General features: G+C 39.0%; 1 protein-coding gene across 10 annotated transcripts in view; it reads left to right on the forward strand.

The window, feature by feature from the left end:
- Positions 1–21,035, forward strand: part of EYA4 (EYA transcriptional coactivator and phosphatase 4) — a 276,398-nt gene that overhangs the window by 229,529 nt on the left and 25,834 nt on the right. For 7 of the 10 annotated variants that reach the window (XM_042939863.1, XM_042939862.1, XM_042939867.1 and 4 more), the window contains 3 exons: positions 1,058–1,241; positions 9,391–9,527; positions 10,892–10,975. In XM_042939863.1, the coding sequence (XP_042795797.1) occupies positions 1,058–1,241; positions 9,391–9,527; positions 10,892–10,975 (405 nt within the window). The remainder of the gene's footprint in view (positions 1–1,057; positions 1,242–9,390; positions 9,528–10,891; positions 10,976–21,035) is intronic. The other 3 variants (XM_042939868.1, XM_042939869.1, XM_042939872.1) reach the window with 1 other exon arrangement.

Here is a 21,035-nt window from a genome sequence, read left to right on the forward strand (position 1 = left end):
TACTTTATATGTTATATGTATTATATATTGTATTCTTACAGTAAATAAGCTAGGAAAAAAGATAATGTTATTTAGAAAATCAGAAGGAAGAAAAAATACATTTGTAGTACTGTATTTTATTTATCGAAAAAAAAAATCCGTGTGTAAGTGGACACATACAATTGAAACCCTTGTTGTTCTAGGGTCAACTATACTTAATCCTTTTTGATAATACATATATTTGCTTATACACATATTTACTTTATATAATAAATTTCTTCTTTGCGGGGGGGAAACCACATCAAATGTGGACTTTGTTCCCTTAGGAACGTGTACCACGAAATCTTAATCCTGACCAAGGATTTGTCATCACTGATAACAATTTGGGCTAAAACATGCCAGATACATTAAACACCAATAGTGCAACAAATTTCTATGTGTTACCTTAATATGTAAAAAGGATTTTGAAGGATTATTTAGATCACTTTAAGGTTCTTAGGATTTTTAAATAAAAAGCAGGTCAGAGGAGTTGACCCAATTCTTTTTTCCCTGTAACAAACAAAGCGAACTAAATATTTGAAAACCTCACTTCAGACTTTTAAGTCAAGACCTTAGATGCCATAGCCTTTAAAGGGCTGGGTAAAAAACTCTAGTGTCCATTTGATTTTATTTACTCTTTATTCCATGCATAATGATCAAGAGTAACCCAGAAGGGTAACAGAAATCACAGTAATGCAGACTGAGGTCCCTATGGAAGCTGAGAAGGGCAGTCATACTGTCTCCTTACTGACGATGTTAAAAGATGTGTAAGAACTACTGCTGTGAATATGAATTCATTCCATTTCCTTCTCTCCTCTTCCAGTACATAAGACCTTATGATGTACATCCTTGGATAAGTACTTACTTACTTACATACTCACAGCTATGTGCACTCGCTAGAATCCCCTCAAAACCGTGGACTCTGCAACAAATGGAGCCAAACACTAATCTTTCAGTTGCCATGGTGATTGCTTTGCTTTCGAGCATGCCAGGAGTAACTTCTCTTTCAAGTGCACACATGTCTCAATTGTTATTTCAGGATTATCCATCCTACACAGCCTTTGGCCAAAACCAGTATGCACAGTATTACTCAGCATCAACGTATGGAGCATATATGACATCAAATAACACAGCTGACGGCACATCATCTTCGACCTCAACCTATCAGTTGCAGGAATCTCTTCCGGGACTGACTAGCCAACCAGGTACAGATCTTCATCCAGGTGAAACACTTTTATGTTTTGCTGTGTCTAATAATACGGAGAAAAAGAACATTTTTCAAAAGCAAGGCTGAAAGTTCTGATATAGTTATACTGATGTTTAATCTGTGCCAGTACAACTATATAAGATGAGGCTTTTCTTCTGGCATTTCAGAAAACCCTTCTCTTAGATGTGGATGGCTAAGAGATTTTAATTTCAAATGACTTTGTGTGTGTGTGTGTGTGTGTGTGTGTGTGTGTGTGTGTGTATGGATATGGATACAAAAAGGCCAGTGAACCTTTTGCCTGATATTCTTTCTTTTGTAAAGATCTTGACAACTTGGAAAAGCTGTAATATTATCTTCTTGGGGTATAACTGATAATATTTCCCTTAAGCTTGAGAGACTGTGTCACTCCTTCATCTCGGTGAGTCATCAGTAGCTCTAGCCAGTGAACATTTCCTACATTCCTAGGATTTGTAGGATATTAGTAGGTAGCTTAATATCTTTGTCTGATTAGTACTTACTTAAAATCCACTGTATTCTCCGTTGTCTGAAGCTGATCTGCAGTGCTACTGGACTTGAGTTTGCTGATGCAGCTGAAGTATTTAAGGTTAAAAGCAAATTTAATAAAGATTCATTGTAATCCTATCCAGAATTCCAGCATGACTTTTTGGAGAAATCTATCAAGATGATTCTAAAATTACAAGGAAAGGCAAAGGAACTAGAGTAGCTGAAATCATTTTGAAAAACAGGAACAAAGTTTGGGGATTGACATTCCCTGATTTCAAGACTCATTAGAAAGTACAGTTATCAGAAATGTGTGGTAGTGACAAAAGGATAGATACACAGAACAATGGAATAGAATAGAGATTGTAGAAATGGACCCATATACATACACTAGAAAATGGATTTTTGACAAAAGTGCAACAGGCATTTGGAAAATAAAGGATTTTGTTTATTTTTCAAAAAATGGTGCTGGAACAATTGGACATCCATATGCAAAAATAGCAACAACAATAACAGCAAGGACAAAAAGCAAACCCCAAAACAGAATCATGACTCGTAACTCATGCCACATACATAGTATACATATAAAAACTAAAACTGTAGGGGCGCCTGGGTGGCACAGGGGTTTAAGCGTCTGACTCTTGATTTTGGCTCAGGTCACGATCTCATGGTTCATGAGATGGAGCCCTGCTGACGGTGTGGAGCCTGCTTGGGATTCTTTCTTTCCCTCTGTCTCTCTCCCCTGCTCACACACTGTCTTTCAAAATAAACAAACATTAAAAAAAAAAAAAAAAAAAAAAAAAAAAAAAACCACCTAAAACTATAAACCTTCTATAAGATAACATGGAGGAAATTTTTGTGGCTTTGGGTTACATAAAGATTTTATAGGTACATTAAAAACACAAGCTCTAAAAGAAAAGAAACTAGCCTTCATAAAATCAAGAACTTCTGCTCTTTGAAAGACACTGTACAAGAATAAAAAGACAAGCCACAGATTTGGAGAAAGTACTTGGAAGACACATCTGCTAAAGGACTTATATGCAGAATATATAAAGAACTATCAAGATTCAATAAGGAAAATGAAGTTAAGAACTTTTATAAACACCATTAGTATGTCCAAGCTTTTTTTTTTTTTTTTCTGACTTCAGTTATTTGCAGGATTCAGGCTCATCTCTGTTTATTTTTCATCCAGTGTTGGAAGGGAAAGAAAATAGGGAAACATGGGCACAACACTATAAATTCTTTCTAATTGGACCAGTGATTCCAAGAAGACTTAAGGCCATTTAATAATTATTTATTGAGTGCCTATTAGGTACCAATTACTGTTGATGTTTCAATTACTGTTAAAGGAATGAGCTCTCTGCATTCCTTTAACTTCCATTTGATAAACAAGACAAATATCAAGCAGATAATTAATATTGTATGAGTGTCAAAAAAGGGAATATTAACAAGAAAACTAATTTGAACAAGAAGTTCAAATAAAGCTGACACTTTAAGGAACAGCCAACATATGCTTATATCGTGAATTGATGAAATGGTGACATCCTTTCTTTTTTGTTCTCTGTTCAAAATAGTGTCTCTGATCTAACTGTGGATCTGAGGGAATATGGTCTAGTATGTATACTAAACTTTGTCTTTGGTGCCTCTATGTTTCAGTTTCTTTTTTCTTATCTTCGCTTTAGATCCTTTCTCCTGTGACCACCCAGCCCCTTTGAATTTCTGGTCCTTGTCCCCTTAAGGCTCCCGTTGAGGCTTTTCATCTAGCCTCAGCCTCTCTGAGTAGTTATATCCTGTGCAGGGCCAGGACTAAGGTAAAGCCAGGAAAACTAGAGGTACAAAATTGAAGGAAACATTCATTCTCAAAGCCCTTAAATTTTATGGCTCCGTGCCTGACTCACTTGAACGTCATTTCAGCCTAAATCCCATGATCTAAATCTGTCCTTATCCTCTTTGAGTCAGCACTTGCATTTCATCAAGAATATGACCTTAATTTAAAGAATGAGTGATTTCAGAATACTTGCTTCACAGACAGTGAAGATACTTTAGATAAGGAGGTATCTTATCACAGTGGGAAAGGTTTTTCTCAATAGTAAGTGTGTGGGGAGAACAGGGTAGGATGACTGTGTTCAAAAAGAAAATCACAGAAGTAATTGATGATCAAGATACTGGAGACTGAATGATAGACAGGACCGGGCAGACTGTGTTACTACAATAGAACCACCATGAGTGAAAACCATGGTGTTTTTAAATACATATACACTGGATAACACTTTGAGTAAAAGGTTGATTTAGCTCCAATTTCAGTATTATCACAAGAGTTTTCTCTGTAGGATAGACACAGATGGATACTTTCCATTAACTAAAAAGTAATAAATATTCAGAATAGCTATTTTATTTATATTTAAATACTAAATGCAAGCATGTAGATGTTCTCAATGTGTGACTTTGGTATGACACATCTACATGTGACTTTCTCATATTCACTATCAGGGTGCAATTTCTTCAGGTTTCCATTGATTGCTAATGCCAACAAATATAGTTCGACATAATTTTCAGATCTTATCAGACTTGCTGTTATATTTAAAGAAGAAATAATTTTTACTTTAATTATATTCTTCTTTTAACCAAAATTAAAATAATATACATGTCTGGATTTTTAGGGGAGTCTGTGATCCCAGACCTTCAGACAAGGTAGTTTTAAGTTTGATTTTTGCCTTTTCAGATCTGGCATGCATCCAAAAAGCAAACAAGTTGATAACTGTGGGATTCATTATTGATGAAATTTGAGGTACTTAGTTCGAGGGTATGAAAAGTATTTCCCGTTAACCAGTGCTGCATTTTGGAGTTAAAACAGAGCCCTAACAATTACATCCACATTTTTTCATAAATCATGTACTGTTGACTTCTCTAATTTTTAAAATAGAAACATGCTTGATGTTCTATAAAAGACGGCTGGTTGTTGTGGTTTAGGGATAAACTTAAATGGAATTAGGTTGGATCTAAATATCTAAAACTTGGAAGGTGCATTTATTCATTTCTGTACTGATTAAAGAATAATTTTTCATCACACATAGCATTGGCCCAAGAAAAAGCCTACGGCAATTGGTAACGACTAATGTTATTTGGAAACTGCAAATAGCATTCAGTTATTGACTTTACCTTATTAGGCAGTTTGACAGTCTATTTAAAGAAACTACCATCTATAAAATTAAATATAATTAGTAATTTGTAATAGTATCATCCTTTACTCTGAGACCTTGGCAAACATTGCAATACATTAGCTAATTAAACTTTACAATTGCTTCAGAGAAGTAAAAGATATAGTAAGATCACTTCACTCTTTGAAAAGAAGCCAGTTTCTTAGGCAGAACTCAGTAGAATTTCCATAGCTTCGTGGCATTTCACACAAGGACAGGAAGGAAAGTAAAGTGCTCATTTATTTAATGGAAGCTAACAAGAGGATTTATATAGAAAGGACTGACCACATTTAACTTCTCTGACAATTCGCCTTTGCCCTACCTGCAGCACTAAAGTTCCCTAGTGCAATTACCTGAGTGAAATTTGGCAGAGACACTGGAATTAACAGCTTTCTCTTAGAAAAAAAAAAAGTGTCAACAAATGTTTAATGACCAGTGGAGCTCAAGTTCCTGGTTTTACCCTTTATCAGAAGAAAGGATAGCACCTTCAAAAGATATAGAGGCTCGTACAGTTCTACCTGGGTGGTTATCTGTAGGAACCCAGATTCCACACACACACCCTGAAAGACCTCCAATTTTGCTATGAAGATCTTTCAAAGAATTCATTGGCCCTCACTCTCCCAGAAATTGTATAAAGTCTATCTATTCTTTTGATAGATAGATAAATTTGACCTCTTTGGAGGATCTGTTGCTGTTTGGTGGAGGAAGGGTAGCCTAGTGGTTAAAGCAAGAATTCTGAAATTATACCGGCATTCCACATACAAGCTATTTCATCTTGGTAAGTTAATTTAAAATCTCACAACCTTCCCGTTTTCCCATTGTTAAAGGAGAGTAATGAAGGACCAAATTCATTGGCTCAAAGTGAGATTTAAATCAGATATATATATTTCTGTATGTGTGTGTGTGTGTGTGTGTACACACACACACACATATACACATATTTATACACACATGTATATACACACATATGTATATATGTATACACACATATGTAAAGAATATATATATATGTATATATACATATGGGGGTGTGTGTGTAAAGAATGTTGCACAATAAAGAGCTCTGACAAATCAATAAGAAAAAGATGACCCAAGTTTTTAAATGGACAAAAGATTTAAACAGTTTCCTCATAAAAAAGAAGTTCCCAAATGGGGAAAGAAAAGTGTTTTTGCATCATTATTCATCAAGAAGATGCTAATTGAAACTATAGTGAGATACCAACATACCCTCACAATAACTAATATAAAAAAGGCTAGCAATACCAAGTATTGGCAAGGATGTGGAATAACTGGAAATCTCACTGCTAGTCAGAGAGAATTTGTACAACCACATTGGTAAAAAGGTGGTTGGTGTCTACTGAAGATGAATACCTGACTTCCCCCTGACCCAGCAGTCCCACTTCTGAGTATATACCCTAGGGGAATGGGGGCTTATGTCCACAAGATGTGAACAAAAATGTTTCTAGCAGCTTTATTTGTAATTGCCTAAAACTTCAAATAGCCTAATGTTGATTAACAAATAACCAAAGCGCCATATACATAGATAATGAAGTTCTAGCCACATGAAGGAAAAAGCAAACAACCATTCCAGGTTGTAAAATGGAAGAATCTGGCAGCATAATGAGCAGTGAGTAGAGCCAAACGCATATTTCAGTAAACTTTTTAAGGAAGAAGGCAGTCCGTGGCACATACCAAGTGTTTCATGAATGTGGAGCTACTCGTCATAGTTTTCTTAAAAGGATATGCCTTCACTCTCATCGAAACACTTCTGTCCATATTTTGTCCAAATTCTTAGAGCCCTTTTAAGGGCTCCTACTTTTATTGAAACCTGGACACTTCCTGTGACCAGTCTTTTCTTTTCTTCCTCCTCCTGCTCTTTAGCAGCTGGCTCCTCATTCATTTAATAGCTGACTGGTTCCTGCCAAACTCCTCCTTTATGGATCCAGTCAACAATCAGTCACCCATAACTGAGCACAATGGCTTTGGAATTTTGCAAGTTTTTTTTTTACCTTTCAGCTCTTGTATTTTTGTAAGAACAAAGCTGCTTCATGATAGTTAACAGCTGAAAATTGGTCTGTAATGAGTAGAAAGACAAGTTTTTATAGGATGCGATCCAAAAATTGTTATAAGCTTACTTAATAAATGAGGCTTAATTTGAATCAGTATTTTATCCAAACAAGAACATTTGACTTGCAGAGCATAGTAACCATAAGAAAATTCTGGCTAAAAAAAATAACTAAAAATAGAAAAAAAAAATTGTGCGATATATTTTTTTTAAGTTGGCATGTGTTTAAATACCTAAAGCCTCATTTAATACCTGTGCAAGTAAGCTCAAACACGATTTACTAGAGGTAGGGTGATATTCAACCAGAAACTAAAGAACTTTGTATTACACTGTCTATTCTCAACAGTCAATAGCAGAGACCCATGGTATGAAATATGCTAACAGTGTTTTAAGAGCAAATAATATTTGAAACACGGACATGTTTGGTTTTTGTTTTTTTTTTTTGATGCTGTCCTGACATGCACAGTGTTTTCCAAAGAAAATGTTATAACCCTGAAAAATAATTAGAGGTTAGCTATGTAAAAAATCACTATTTATTTGGAACATTTCAGGAAAAATACTACGTAAATGTTCATCCAGTTTGTTCATATTTGGTTATTTCAATCAGAAAGTTGTTGGCTGTCTTCATAAGTATTTTTCTTTAATCTTGTGATGAAGCATAATTGTCATAACTTCTTTATATTTAAAAATGTTATCATTTAAATTTATTGTAGCTTGCCTTCAGACCATCCTAGAAGTTTTTGCTTTATGCGTATGATTTAAATCAAGTTAAATATATATCATTTTCACCAGCATAATTTACAAAGTAGCTATGATTGCCCACGCTGTAATATACAAGGAAACTGGGACTCAGAGATTGAGCGACGTGCTCCAGGTCATAGAGTAAGTCTGACTCTCGTGACTCGGGAGGTTTTATGGCACCTCACTGTTGCCTCAGTCTGTCTTAACCCCCTCCCGTAGATTTGCCACTGCTCAGTGCTCCTTCCTGACAAGACACCCTATCACCAACTTTAGACATGTCAGCCTTTGAGGTCCCTGTGGGACATGGAGAAGTCAGTCAGGTGCAGTGTGAAACCGCTGTAGGGTGTGGCCTCGCTGGAGCTATAGATTTGTGTGTGGGCCATCACAGGGAGGGTGATTAACCTATGAAAGGGCTAGGTCGCCCAGATGGTGTGGAATGAGGAGGAGAGTGACCGAAGTTTGGAACTCTTAAATACCAACATACAAGGAATGGAAGGAGGAAAAGGAGTCCATGCCTCCCGAACAGAGAAGGACTGCTGATAGAGCTTCCAGAACTGGGAAGCCGCAGGGTATCAGCTGCCAAATAATGGCACTACGGAGGTGGTGTTTAAGAGGATCAAACACAGCACAGGAATCTAAGAAGATAAGGGCCGAGTCTGTCTATTGCATCTGTTACTTGGGTGGTTCGCCGGGACTCTGAGTCAGAGTAGTTTTATCAGAATTTTGGTGAACTGATTATGACAAATCCAGTGTCAGGAAGTGGCGACAAATGTGCTGTCCGTTACTGTCACCATCGGCTACACGTGGCTGTTGAACACTTCCGTGTGGCCAGTACAGGCTGAGGTCTGCTGTAAGTGTAAAATACACACAGGAGTTCAGAGACTTGGTATGAAGAAGGGATTATGTAAAACATGTCACTGATAATTGTTCATATTGGTTACATGCTGAAATGATCCCATTGTGGTTATATTGGGTCAGTTAATATATGTGAACAAAATTAATTCTACATGTTTCTTTACATTTTTTACAGTGGCTTCTAGAAAATTTTAAATTATATATGTGGTTCTATTTGTGGCTCACATTCTCTTGCTTTTGGACAGCACTGTTATGCACTATTCTTTTCAGGAGTACCAGTTTAAAAAGAGAAGATAACAAGCAGATACCTTCTAGGTAGAAAGGCAAGGTCATGGGAAGGATTTTAAACTTGTCTGTGGCCCACAGAAAAGCAAGACATTGGAAGGAAGATAAGAGAGGGTTTAACTAATGGAGCACGATTCAGTTGGGAGTCAAATTTGCAGGTGGAGAGATGGGATTGATCCAGAAGAAGACATCTCCTCCTTTGAGCTCTGACATAAGGAGGTGAGAATAGATATAAATGTAGATAAATATGTGGGTAAGGGTAGGGACAGGGAAGGTGAGGACATACAGAATATAAAACACACTCATGTTTAATAGATCACATAGACTGAAACTACAGGGGATTTGCGTGACCCGGAACATTTTTAACAGAATCGCGATTTTGTCTATTTGGGTTATAAATTTTCTTTGTCATGAGGAGCTTTCTCTGACGTATATGGATTTGTTAAGATAATTAATAACAAGGACTCATACATGATCTAAAAATGAAGTGCTGTTGTTGTTGCAAATCCTGTTATTCCTAGGAGAGTTTGATACCGTGCAGAGCCCCTCCACACCTATCAAAGACCTCGATGAGAGAACTTGCAGGAGTTCTGGGTCAAAGTCCCGAGGAAGAGGCCGGAAAAATAATCCCTCCCCACCTCCTGACAGTGACCTAGAGGTATGCCAACTTACCCTCAAAGAGTGGAATATGATGTTTTATTTTACTGAGGGACATATTCTATACCTTATAGTTCCATAAGGTTTCAAACTTAAAAAAAAAGATATGTTATGAAATGAGTGGACCCCAAGTTTGAGATTTCATCCATTGTAATGGCAAAATTAAAAACACTAACAACTTAAAAAAGATGATACTTTACAAATTCTAGGCCTGAGATAATTACATCTTTTGATTCTAACTGGCCTAAATGGAAATTTAAAGCATAAAGCCATTGTTTGTAGGATGATTTTCTGAGAGACACTCTATTTTGTAGTATTAAGGTAACAAAAGATGTGTATGTGGGTCGATAAAATTTAAAAAGGTAAAATTAATCTGTATGGAAAGGAAAAGTTGTCTTCTGAAAATAGGAAAAGAACAATCATTTGATACATGTTAACATTTTCATATCTGTAAAAGTCTCCCTGTGTCATCTTTTTCTGGTTGAGAGCTCTTTTGAGATATACCCATACTGAGCAGGTTGATTTTTATTATAAAACATCAGGAGAAATTATTCTTAACCATATTATGTTACTTCTTACCCAACCGCAACCTTCAGTTAAGAAAAAAACCTAAATTTCCAGATTTGGTAAAATAAAATAATAGTCATTGTGCCTCTTCAATCATTTCCTTCAGCTGAGTGACAATAGCACATTCCAGTGCCTTCAGGAACCCAGCAGGTGATATAAATGAGTGAACTGGGCCAGGGAGCCAGCAGACTGTGGAGCTTAGGGAACATTGGCCCAGTCTAAGGGGGCCTGCCCGTCACTGCCATGTGAAATGTCAGTCAGCATGATTGTATCTTCCAGTTTCTCCGCTGCCGCTAGAGCCCTGAAGTTTGTGTGAAATCTCCTGAATTTGAAATGCTGATCAATAATTTGAAATCTTTCTAAACCCTGTGCACGCTAAACAACCCATCGGATGGCCTAATCTGACCCGAAGGTCTATACTTTGCAATTTCTGTTTAGGGATCACTCACTGACTTTTTGAAATACTTTAAAAAATTTAGTTCTTTGCATGAATTGAAAAATCTCATGAATCCACCAGGTGAAAGATTAACTTTTTGGGCAAGTAAGTATTTGGAAACATTCATTCAAATTAGGACATTTGACTTTTAAGCTTATGATTACTTGTGTCACTCTCACCCCTCTGGTTTTATAGGGGGGATGCCTGGCAAATTTGGAAAAAAATTTAATGGAGTAGCACAGCTTTTTCTGAAATGGTATTGAGATTATATCCAACAACAACAAAGTCAGATGTGTTCAATTTGTAGAGATTTCTGTTTCCTTAGAATTTGATGATCGTTTGATATTTATTTTTTTCTTCAGCGTGTATTTGTCTGGGACTTGGACGAAACCATCATCGTTTTCCACTCACTGCTCACAGGGTCTTATGCTCAGAAGTATGGCAAGGTAAGGGATCAAGAAATTTTACCCCAAGACACTCGGTTAGAATTTTATCTTGTTCAAAAATCTAGCACAACTTAAATACATTTAAGTTTTTGTTTCAGGCTGTCAAATCTGCTCTTAATTGATTTCCAGTGGCTCATTGTTCTTGGAGGAGAACTGGCGAATTTTACAAAAGTAATTCGAAATTGAATTTGTTTTCTTTCTTCAAGATGCCTTTGGGTTTTCTACATCAAGAGCAAGCTCATTACTCTGACATAATCATCTTAGAAAAATTATTTTGTAAATTAAAATGGGCTTCAATATTATAAAATCATATCTTACTCTCTAATAAGGAAACTTTCAGAACTAAATGTTGCTATAGAATGCCAGTTGAAGTAAGGAAGTAATCTCTTGTCTGAGAGATCCTTTGGATTTAGGAACACCGGTATTTTTTGTAACTTTGAATAAGCATATGAACAGCAAATCACATCCCCACACACACACACACATTCAGAGACAGATTCCCCTTCCTTCTTTCCTGCCATGCTTTTCACGGTTGGTTGGCTAGCTTCTTAGGACCGCGTTGGTGTTCGCTGTGTAGGTGCCGTGACAAAGATCAGTGTACCTCCAAGGTGCTTGTCAGATGGAAACACAATGGTTCAGGCCATTGCTAGGTGAGTCCCTGACTCTATGGGATTCATATTCTGACCAGAGTCAATTACCATATTCAAAGTTATCTAACTTTGGTTCTTTTAACATATTCTACTTACAGAAATGCCTTCCCTGTGCCTTTATAGTGTCACATTATTTCTCAGGGTCTCACGTCAGCCCAACACACAATTTTTAGCAAGTTTGTCAAGCCTTGCTAGTAATGATGAAATTGCGCTCAAGTGTTTCCTACTTGAAATATACAACTACCGCACTCTTGATGAATCTACGTTGTATGTGACTTTTAGTGTAGGTAATATATGTGACTAAACAGCTACGTAAGGGAACAGTTTTGCTTACCAGCCATATAGAAAAAGAGGTTTTAGCCCCTTTATGACAGTCATCCTCATTAAAAACAGTGGTCTCCAGAGCAGAATGTATGCATATATGCGAGATATACACGAGATGCTTCATTGAAATAAGGAAAGAAAATAGTGTGTATACACACACACGCACGCACACACACATTTTTGTCTTGCAATTTGTATTGTTATATGTTTCATAATGCACATACTTTGTAAATACATGCATATTACTATCAATTAAAGAATATGTATATAATATATGAGTAAATTAGCTGTATATAAATTGGGGGTGCACACTCAAAATTCTATTACTGGTAGAGTATACAGTCTAAATAAAGTTTCCAGATAATAATCTAAAGCATTTCTTCTGGAATAGTTTTGGCTTCTGAGGAATACATGGTAAATCCTGCTGAACTGATTGCAATATTTTTATATGGCCAAGTTTCATGTTACATCAATGTTTAAAATAATCTAACTTGAACATACGAATCCAAATAAAGTTCCCTTCAAAATAGTCACCATTAGAGGCTTTACCCAGATATCCATGTTGCTTCCATTGTGTCAGATCAGTGGTGGAACTCATCTTTTGGAATGACCTTGAGATTTTTAAAGTATTTTCCCAGTTCAACTCTTCATCCTTTATGTGGTGGTTTTGACCTTTAAAATAATAGTAAGATCATTTGAACCCCAGGTGATAAATAAGCAGCCTGGTCAAAATGTGACACTCTCTCTCTCTCTCTCTCTCTCTCTCTCTCTCTCTCTCTCTCTCTCTATATATATATATATATATATACGTATGTATATATATATATATATACATACGTATACGTACGTATACATGCATGTATATATATACATACGTATACGTACGTATACATGCATGTATATATATACATACGTATATATGTATATATATATACATACATATATATATGTATGTATATATGTATGTATATATATGTAGTTTTTTTTTTCTTTTTCTCAAAAATATCATAAAGTTGCACCCATCCCAGAACTGAATATGGACTTCCCTTTGGGATAAGAAGGGGCACCGGTAATGAGGCAGAGAGGGGTGGAGAGCCACAAAAAAAAAAAAAAAATCTAATAAGGAACTGCCTTTCAGGCTGGTTCTGAGAGCAGTTTTAACAGCAAAATTCCCATGCTTCCCTCTGCACTGGTGCATCGTTGAAATAACCGTGTCGCTTCCCTGGACGCCCACCCGGACATGAAGGGCTTACTTCACGCACAAGCTTCGTTATCCTAAAATACTGTCAAAAAGCTTTGTTGGAATACAGAATAGAGACATTTTCTTTTCCTTTCCTTTCTTTTTTTTTTTTTTTAATTCTCAAGTTACTTAACATACAGTTTAGTCTTGACTTCAGGAGTAGAACCCAGTGATTCGTCGTGTACATATAACACCCAGTGCTCATTCCAACATGTGCCCTCTTTAATACCCATCACCCGTGTTCCCCATCCCCATCAACTCTCAGTTTGTTCTCTGTATTTAGGGCTTCTTATGGTTTGCCTCCCTCTCTGTTTTAAATAGCAGAGCTCACAGAAGGTGCGGGGCAAAGTGAGGGGAGGAGGGCAACTAATGTTATTTAGTGCCCCCAGTGTGCCAGGCATTAAGTGTCACAACAGTTGCAAGAGAGAGGTGGTTCTCCCCATCTCTAGAGGAGGAAGCATACTCAGGGAATAAAATATGTGCAAAGTCACACAGCCAGTCAGTGGCAGAGATGACCCAGGACTATTTGACTCCATAGCCCATCTCGTTTCTGCTACAGCACATCACACAGCATACACAATCCATCTGCCATGGATGCAATATGTGACATATACTAAAAAGAGTGAGGACAATTAGTGAGGTACCGTGTAGGTGTTATGTGAGTTCTCCTCAAGTTGAAATAATTTGAGTTATCTTCCCTCAGATGATTGGGATACTTTTTCATCCACGAGTAAAACCTAAGCGGGGCGCCTGGGGGGCTCAGTCGGTTAAGTGCCTGACTTTGGCTCAGGTCATGAACTTGTCGTTGGTGGGTTTGAGCCCCGCATTGGGCTCTGTGCTGTCGGTTCAGAGCCTGGAGACTGCTTCACATTCTGTGTCTCCCTCTCTCTCTGCACCCCCGCTCTTGCTTGCTCTCTCTCTCCCTCTCTCTCCCTCTCTCTCAAAAATACATAAACATTAAAAAAAATTAATTTTTTTAAAAAAAAGCAAAACCTAAGAAATGTTCAGTGAAATGGATTGTGGCAGACAGATATCAGTACCTCATGGCAGCACAGAATGGGAAAAGAATCAGGGCACTATTGAAAGTTTAGGGAAGATAACCTTCCATCTGTAAAATACCTACCGTGTGGTAGATGGAGCCTGTATTTGGCATTTCACAAGCAGTAGGGATAATGGTTAAGGACCAGAACCTTCGAGTTAAATAAACTTGACTTTGAAAACCCAGTGCTGATGCTTGTAGCTCTCTGATCTCAGGCAAATTACTTAATCCCTCAGCCTCAATTTCTGTAAAATGGGAAAAGTACTGCCTGTAGTGAATAAGAATTAAAGAGAAAACATGTTTAAAGGACTTAGCAGAACAGTTGGCATGAATTAACACTCAAAAAAATTGTGATTGATCGCTTTCGCAATTGTTATCCCACTTAATTCTCTGGAAGACTCTGCTGGAACTTCTTGTGATCCAGGTCAGATGGATGCAGAAACCCAGGGCTATGAGGGGTCGGGAAACTTGACCGAGGGCACAAAATGATAAATGCTGTTGCATCTACTGGAAACCTGGTCCGTCTTATAGCTATGTCCTTGCATTTTTACACTCTTCTCACAGGAGGGGAGCCTGTTGGAACTGACCGACTCGAATAGTTTTACTCAGGACAATTTAAGGAAATTAAAAGAAAAATTTGTTTAAGGCTCTATTTTTTCTCATCAAAATGAAAACACCCTTCCTGAATTTCATGCAAAACAACTTAGATGACCCTATTTATTGAATTATTATTTATATTTTTCTAAAAGGCATTTGATCGTTGACATTTTTCTTAACATCAGAGGAAATTGGCATGGTCTGTTGGCCAGGAAGACAATAATAGCTTGGCATATCGAGAAATAGCTAAATAAGGGATATTAGGTCAGACCCATCTTTTGAAGCTGGAGACCACACACAGCTCAGGGGTCATTCAGAGGGGACCAAGAGGGCTTTGGGGAGCTTCAGCCTCACCACACACCACAAGTGAAAATGGGGACATGAGGGACTGTATTCATCTAACAAATATTTACTTACCACAAGGCAGACCCGCATCCTGCTCTCAGGGAGCTTACAAGCAAACAAAATCATTGCAGATAGTGATAACTGCTGTGAAGACAATGAACCTGGGTCATGTAGAGAGTGGCCTGGGGGAGGAGGGGCTGACCCTGGAGGTGATGATGCTGAGACCTGAATTTCAAGAAGGAGCTAGCTATGCAGATGTCGGGGGAAGGGGAGGACAGGGAGGAGCATTCCAAGCAGAGGGCACAGGAGGGCCCTGCCACAGGAAGAGTCTTCCACTGTTCCAGGAATATGAACAAGTGTGGCTGGAAGGTTGTAAACCAGGGAGGGACTGACCCAGGGTAAGAACAGAGTGGTGAGCAGGGGGCCGTGTCATCTCCGGCAAGGCACCGGGGATTTATTCTAGGTGCAGCGTGTTGGAGGGTTTTGGGCTGAGTGGGCACATGATGGTTTAGAACTGGCTGCTGTGTGGAGAGCAGGCTTCTGAGCAGTAAGTAAGAAGTGGTAGGGGCTTAGACTGGAACAGTGTTTCTCGAACGTGTGTGTGAGTCACCATAAACCCACAGGACTTGTTAAGCACAGATGGCTGCGTCCCACGCCCAGAATTTCTGATTCTGTAGGTCTGGGTGGTGGTGGTGGGGGGGGGGGGGGGTCGGCCCAAGATTTTGCATTTGGAATAAACATCCACTGAAGCTGATGAGCCATGCTTTAAGAACCACTAGAATAGAGTATTTCCCCAACTTTTTTTCTTGCAAAAATGAGATCTGAAACATGTTAATTGATAGTCTTTGTGGATAGGATGATGGCCAAAAAGATGTAAGGAATACCTGCATTTGATGGTCGTGTCATCGTGTTAGAGGTCTTGAGGTGTTCTACAGTTGAGAATCCTTTGTAACCGGGTTTAATTCCTCAGTGCCCCAGTGTCTTCAGTAATGACCTTGAGGACCGAGGACTGAAATGAGGTCACACTGGTGATTCGCTGACAATTCAGAAGGACTTTGCACTGCTAATAGCAAAAGTGAACAGGGCCATTATTTCCGCAGAGCAAAAAACAACCCTGCTTCTACTTAACGGTTGTCTAAGCTTGAAATTGTCAATGTCTTCGGTCCTTTTCATTTGTTACGTGAATCTCGTTTCCGCAGCACACGTTTTTAGAGTGTAACATTTTTGTCGGACAGTAATTTTTCAGTTCTTCTAGCCTGAGAATCTTTTGTGCACAAACTATGTCACACCGAGCATCTTTCTATCAATACAAAGGCAGACCTGCTCTAGGTAAAATGTAGATGTTGAGGGGCTGGAGAAGCTGCACTTTTCTCATGTAGCCGATCCTTTCCCACTGTTCTCAGTCACCCCAGAGTGGTTTGCAGGGTCCTGGGTGCTGCTCAGAACACAGTGCTGTAAGGCAGTAATCCAGCTGAAGGAGCATCCGGCTGGAAGTTAGAAGGAAATCCTGTTCTGGACGTGCCTTAGGAAGTCATTTCACCTGTGAGCCTGTTCCATCTGAAAACGGTTATAATCCGTTTCCTTCCTGGGGTTACCGGATGGATTAAATGAGATAATGTACATGTATAAAAGTAACACTTGGCTCTGAAAGCTGTCATCCACATCCTAGGCCAGAGGAACTTAAACAAAAATACACACCGTTTCCCCCAACTGAGAAATGACTAAGGGCAGTTATTTCTGGACACACAGAGGTCAGTGTTTGTATGAAGCGGTGTTATAGTGGCCTCAAAAATAGCGAGCTGGGAGCTGGAAACGTAAGTGCCAGAGATAGGAAATCATGTCCTGACATAGCCACACCTACCCACCTACCTACTTACCTCTCTTTCTGTCACCCATAAAAAATAAGTACCATTTTTGAATTCTTGGTATGTGCCTGACATTTTGCCCCGTGTCCCTGTTAAATGCATTATCTCCTTCACTTTCATCATCACCCTGTGTGGTTAGTACTGTGTCACATAGCCCGTAAGTGGCACGGCTAGTCAGAACCCACATCTCTCTGACACATTCTTAATTTCTGCATTCTTTTGGTCTCATTTTTTTTTTTTTTTAACGTTTATTTATTTTTGAGACAGAGAGAGACAGAGCATGAACAGGGGAGGAGCAGAGAGAGAGAGAGGGAGACACAGAATCTAAAACAGGCTCCAGGCTCTGAGCTGTCAGCACAGAGCCCGACGCGGGGCTCGAACTCACAGACCGTGAGATCATGACCTGAGCCGAAGTCGGACACTTAACCGACCAAGCCACCCAGGCGCCCCGGTCTCATGTTTTTTTTTTCCCCCCCACCACCTATAAAAATAAAATGCATGTTAACCTACTAATTTAGGAATGCCCTTTTACTCATAAATTGCCCTGTGTAACTAACTTTTGCATATGAATTTAAAAAACCTTCTGGAAAATCCTAGTTCCATGTATAAATAAATAATATTGTGAATTTTCCAAGGATCTTCCTTAAAACCGCCATCACTTTTTGACTGTGTTCAGTTGTCAGCCACTCTCTTCCCAAGCAGAACAGTTCCTTCGTATTTACCTCGATGGCGGGTGAGATATGTGGGTGTTTCAGTTCTGCTACTGATGAAGCTGATGATGGGCTTTACAGCAGAGCACCTGATGGCCTGTATAGTTTTTGCCAGAAACTCCAGATAGGAGTTTGTAAATTTGGCAGGACATGGACAGGGAATCATCTCATCCATCATCTGTTAGAGTTTGTGAAGATTGTTCCTATTCTCTATTTGCATATATTATCTTACTTGATCAACTGTAGTAATCCCTCTTCTTTGGAGGAGGGGTGCAGGGAGGGATGTAGGGATTTGATTCACTTTGGAGCGTTAATGTGGCACGCGCTATGAAACCATAATTCTCTAGAGTTATTCCATAGAATGGAGGAGGATGCAGAGGAAGTAGCCCAAGTCAGGGAAAAGACTGGAAGAAAAGTGAACAGTTGCCTTGTATTGTAAAATTGAAATTCAGGCTTCCCGAACTACTTGAGCATTGTAGGCAACATTTTATATAAGAGCAGCACTGGGGAAATAATATGGCCATCAATACAAATCAGTTGGTTATTTTTATATTAAACTGTGTACACACACTTACATAGAAAGATTTCTGAAATGGCACCAGCTAAATTTTAGGAGAGTCACGAAGATAAATATTGACTTATGTTCATGCCAACTAAGGACAAGCAACATGATTTAAAAGAAAGTGATTAGAATTAAGTGTTGGCGCCATGGATTGGAGGCCACCCTAAGGGCAGTGTTAACCCCAGTGTAGGTTACCCTCTCTCTCGGGATAATGGTTAGTGCATCCTGGCTTTGGAGGGAGAATGAACCTGGCTTTGAATTCTAGCTCTCCCTCCCACTATGATGTGATTTTGGTAGCTTATTTAAGCTTCGGAAGCCTCAGTGACCTTCCATATAAAAAAGGGAGAATAGTAAAATTAATAATGTGATTAGGAAGGATTAGTGAGTTGATGCATTAAAAGTCACCACATTGCCTACCACAGGATAAACATTCAGTCTATAGTGTAACCTACTTCATCTGGTTTCAAGGAAATCTGTATATTGGGAAGCTGAATTTGGGGAAAACTGAATGTTTTCTAAAGAAATTTGCATAGGGCACCTGGGTAACTTGTTCGGTTAAGTGCCCAACTTCAGCCCAGGTCATGATCTCACGGCTTGTGAGTTCAAGCCCCGTGTAGGGGCTCTGTGCTGATAGCTCGGAGCCTGGAGCCTGCTTCAGATTCTGTCTCTCTCTCTCTCTCTCTCTCTCTCTCTCTCTCTCTCTCTCTGCCCCTCCCCTGCTTGTGCTCTTTCTCACTCTCTCTCTCTCAAAAATAAATAAACATTAAAAAAAAAGAAATTTGCATATATTTATATCCGTTGTTTTATCTCATAATGTGAGATACTCGGCTTGTTGTAGGAAAGTGGAGGCACATACGAAGAGAGTGAGTACAGAATTTGCAAGCCTCAAAAATTCGATAGTGTGTTACATGATTGCTCACAGTGTGTGTATTTGGGTGTACATATGTGTACGTGAATAGCGTGTATGTAATTATGGTACATGTGTATATATATAAGTAACACCAAGTCAGAGACTATGACATTTCTCAGACTCTGTCATAGGGAGTTTGAGCGACAGTTCTGCCTACTAACTCCTCTTGCAGAACTCTGCGTTACTCTTCTGTTGAGTATATGTTCCCTTCAGAGAATTTTTTTTTCTATTGGATTCAGTGGCTCATAAGTAGCCAAACACTGCGCTCACCTTTATTGAGGACCAGCCTTACCAAGTTATTGCTGGGAGTACATGAGAAAAGGGAAAGATCTTGAAGGAACACCACATTTACTCACTTGAAACTAATATACCAGAAAGATGAGTGGTAATCAGTTTCTTAGAAACAGAATCTTCTAGAGGAGCCTTCTATAACCTCCCTTGAAAGTTTAGTCCCTGTTTATGATCTCAGTTTATAATCTCGTTCAGTCTCACATCTTGAGGAGGGGGAGAGGACAGATTAGATTATTAACATCCCTTAAATTTCCTTAAATCGGCAACTGTCCATTTTCTAGGTTCACATCTCGCCTCTCTTCTCTACAACCTTCCTCTCATGTACCACTCACCTTTCCCCGCCGAGTCTAGAAGCCGCCTCTGTTGGGTGTGTTCGCTGTCGTCTCTCCCCTCCTCTCTGCTGTCAGTCCTGAGCTTCCCAGCTCACCCTCCCGTGGCCATTCTCACCAACTTGATTACTTCCTTCCCACCCGGTTGCTATGCTATGTACTACAAAAGTAATGCTATACTGTTTTTGTATCTACAAGTACTTATGGCATATGGTTGGCTACAAGGGCCAAAGATAATAAAAATTAAACAAATCTCATTGATCCAGAGTCTCCACAATAGCAATAGTATAGCATAGCAGCTGTAAGCATCGCATGTTACTACTGCTGTAATCCCCCTTGAAGTGTATGTATTCTGTCCTTAGTTTAACAGATTTGGGTGAGCTTTACTCAATCGGATTATCTTCTAATTGCAACAGAGTTGGCAGTGGTACATAAACGGCGTGATGCCTCCATCGTGGCTTCTGATGGCTTACTATTGACTACTGTTCAATTACAGATATGTTGCTTACATCAAACCCTTGGATTTTGGACAAACCCTCTTAATCAGAGCAAAAGAATCGCTAGTTTTTCCCCTTTACCAGCTCCTTAGCAGGGATCTGGCCACGTGACTAAGAGTCACAATGGGCCATTTGGTCGCTAAAGTTAAGTCCACAGGTAATCTTTATGGAAGTGAACTGGAGCAACCGGCATTCTACTCAGTGATCAGACTGACTCAGGTCTTAGGGTCCTTTGGAGGCAACCCAGAGACTTAACTCTTGGGAAACCAGATGATCATACCAGCTGTGGTCTTCCTACCGTCCCAGATCTTCATGGGCGTTCTTAGATCCGTGCTTCTTAAATATTAATATGTGTATGAGTCACTTGGCGATCTTTTCAAACTACAAATTCTGCCTCCATACGTTTGAGCAGCAAGGTGCTAATCTGTTGATTTTGTCTCACTTGTACATCGGAATCACTGGAGAGCTTTGAAATTACTGATGCATAAGATCTCACCTCTGAAAAGAGGATTTCATTGGTGTGTGAGGTATGATGTGGGCAGTGGGAGTTTTAAACAGGTGTTTCTCATGTGTGGTCAAGTTTGAGAGCCTCTGGGTTTAGACCATCATCCCGGCAGCCCAAGATGTCCCTGGAACCCCACTTTTGCATAAAGCCTTGCTATTCTTATCCTTCTTTTTCTGCATCAGACTCACGTTGCAAA

The sequence above is a fragment of the Panthera leo genome, chromosome B2 (genome assembly GCF_018350215.1).
Source record: "Panthera leo isolate Ple1 chromosome B2, P.leo_Ple1_pat1.1, whole genome shotgun sequence".
Lineage (NCBI taxonomy): Eukaryota > Metazoa > Chordata > Mammalia > Carnivora > Felidae > Panthera > Panthera leo.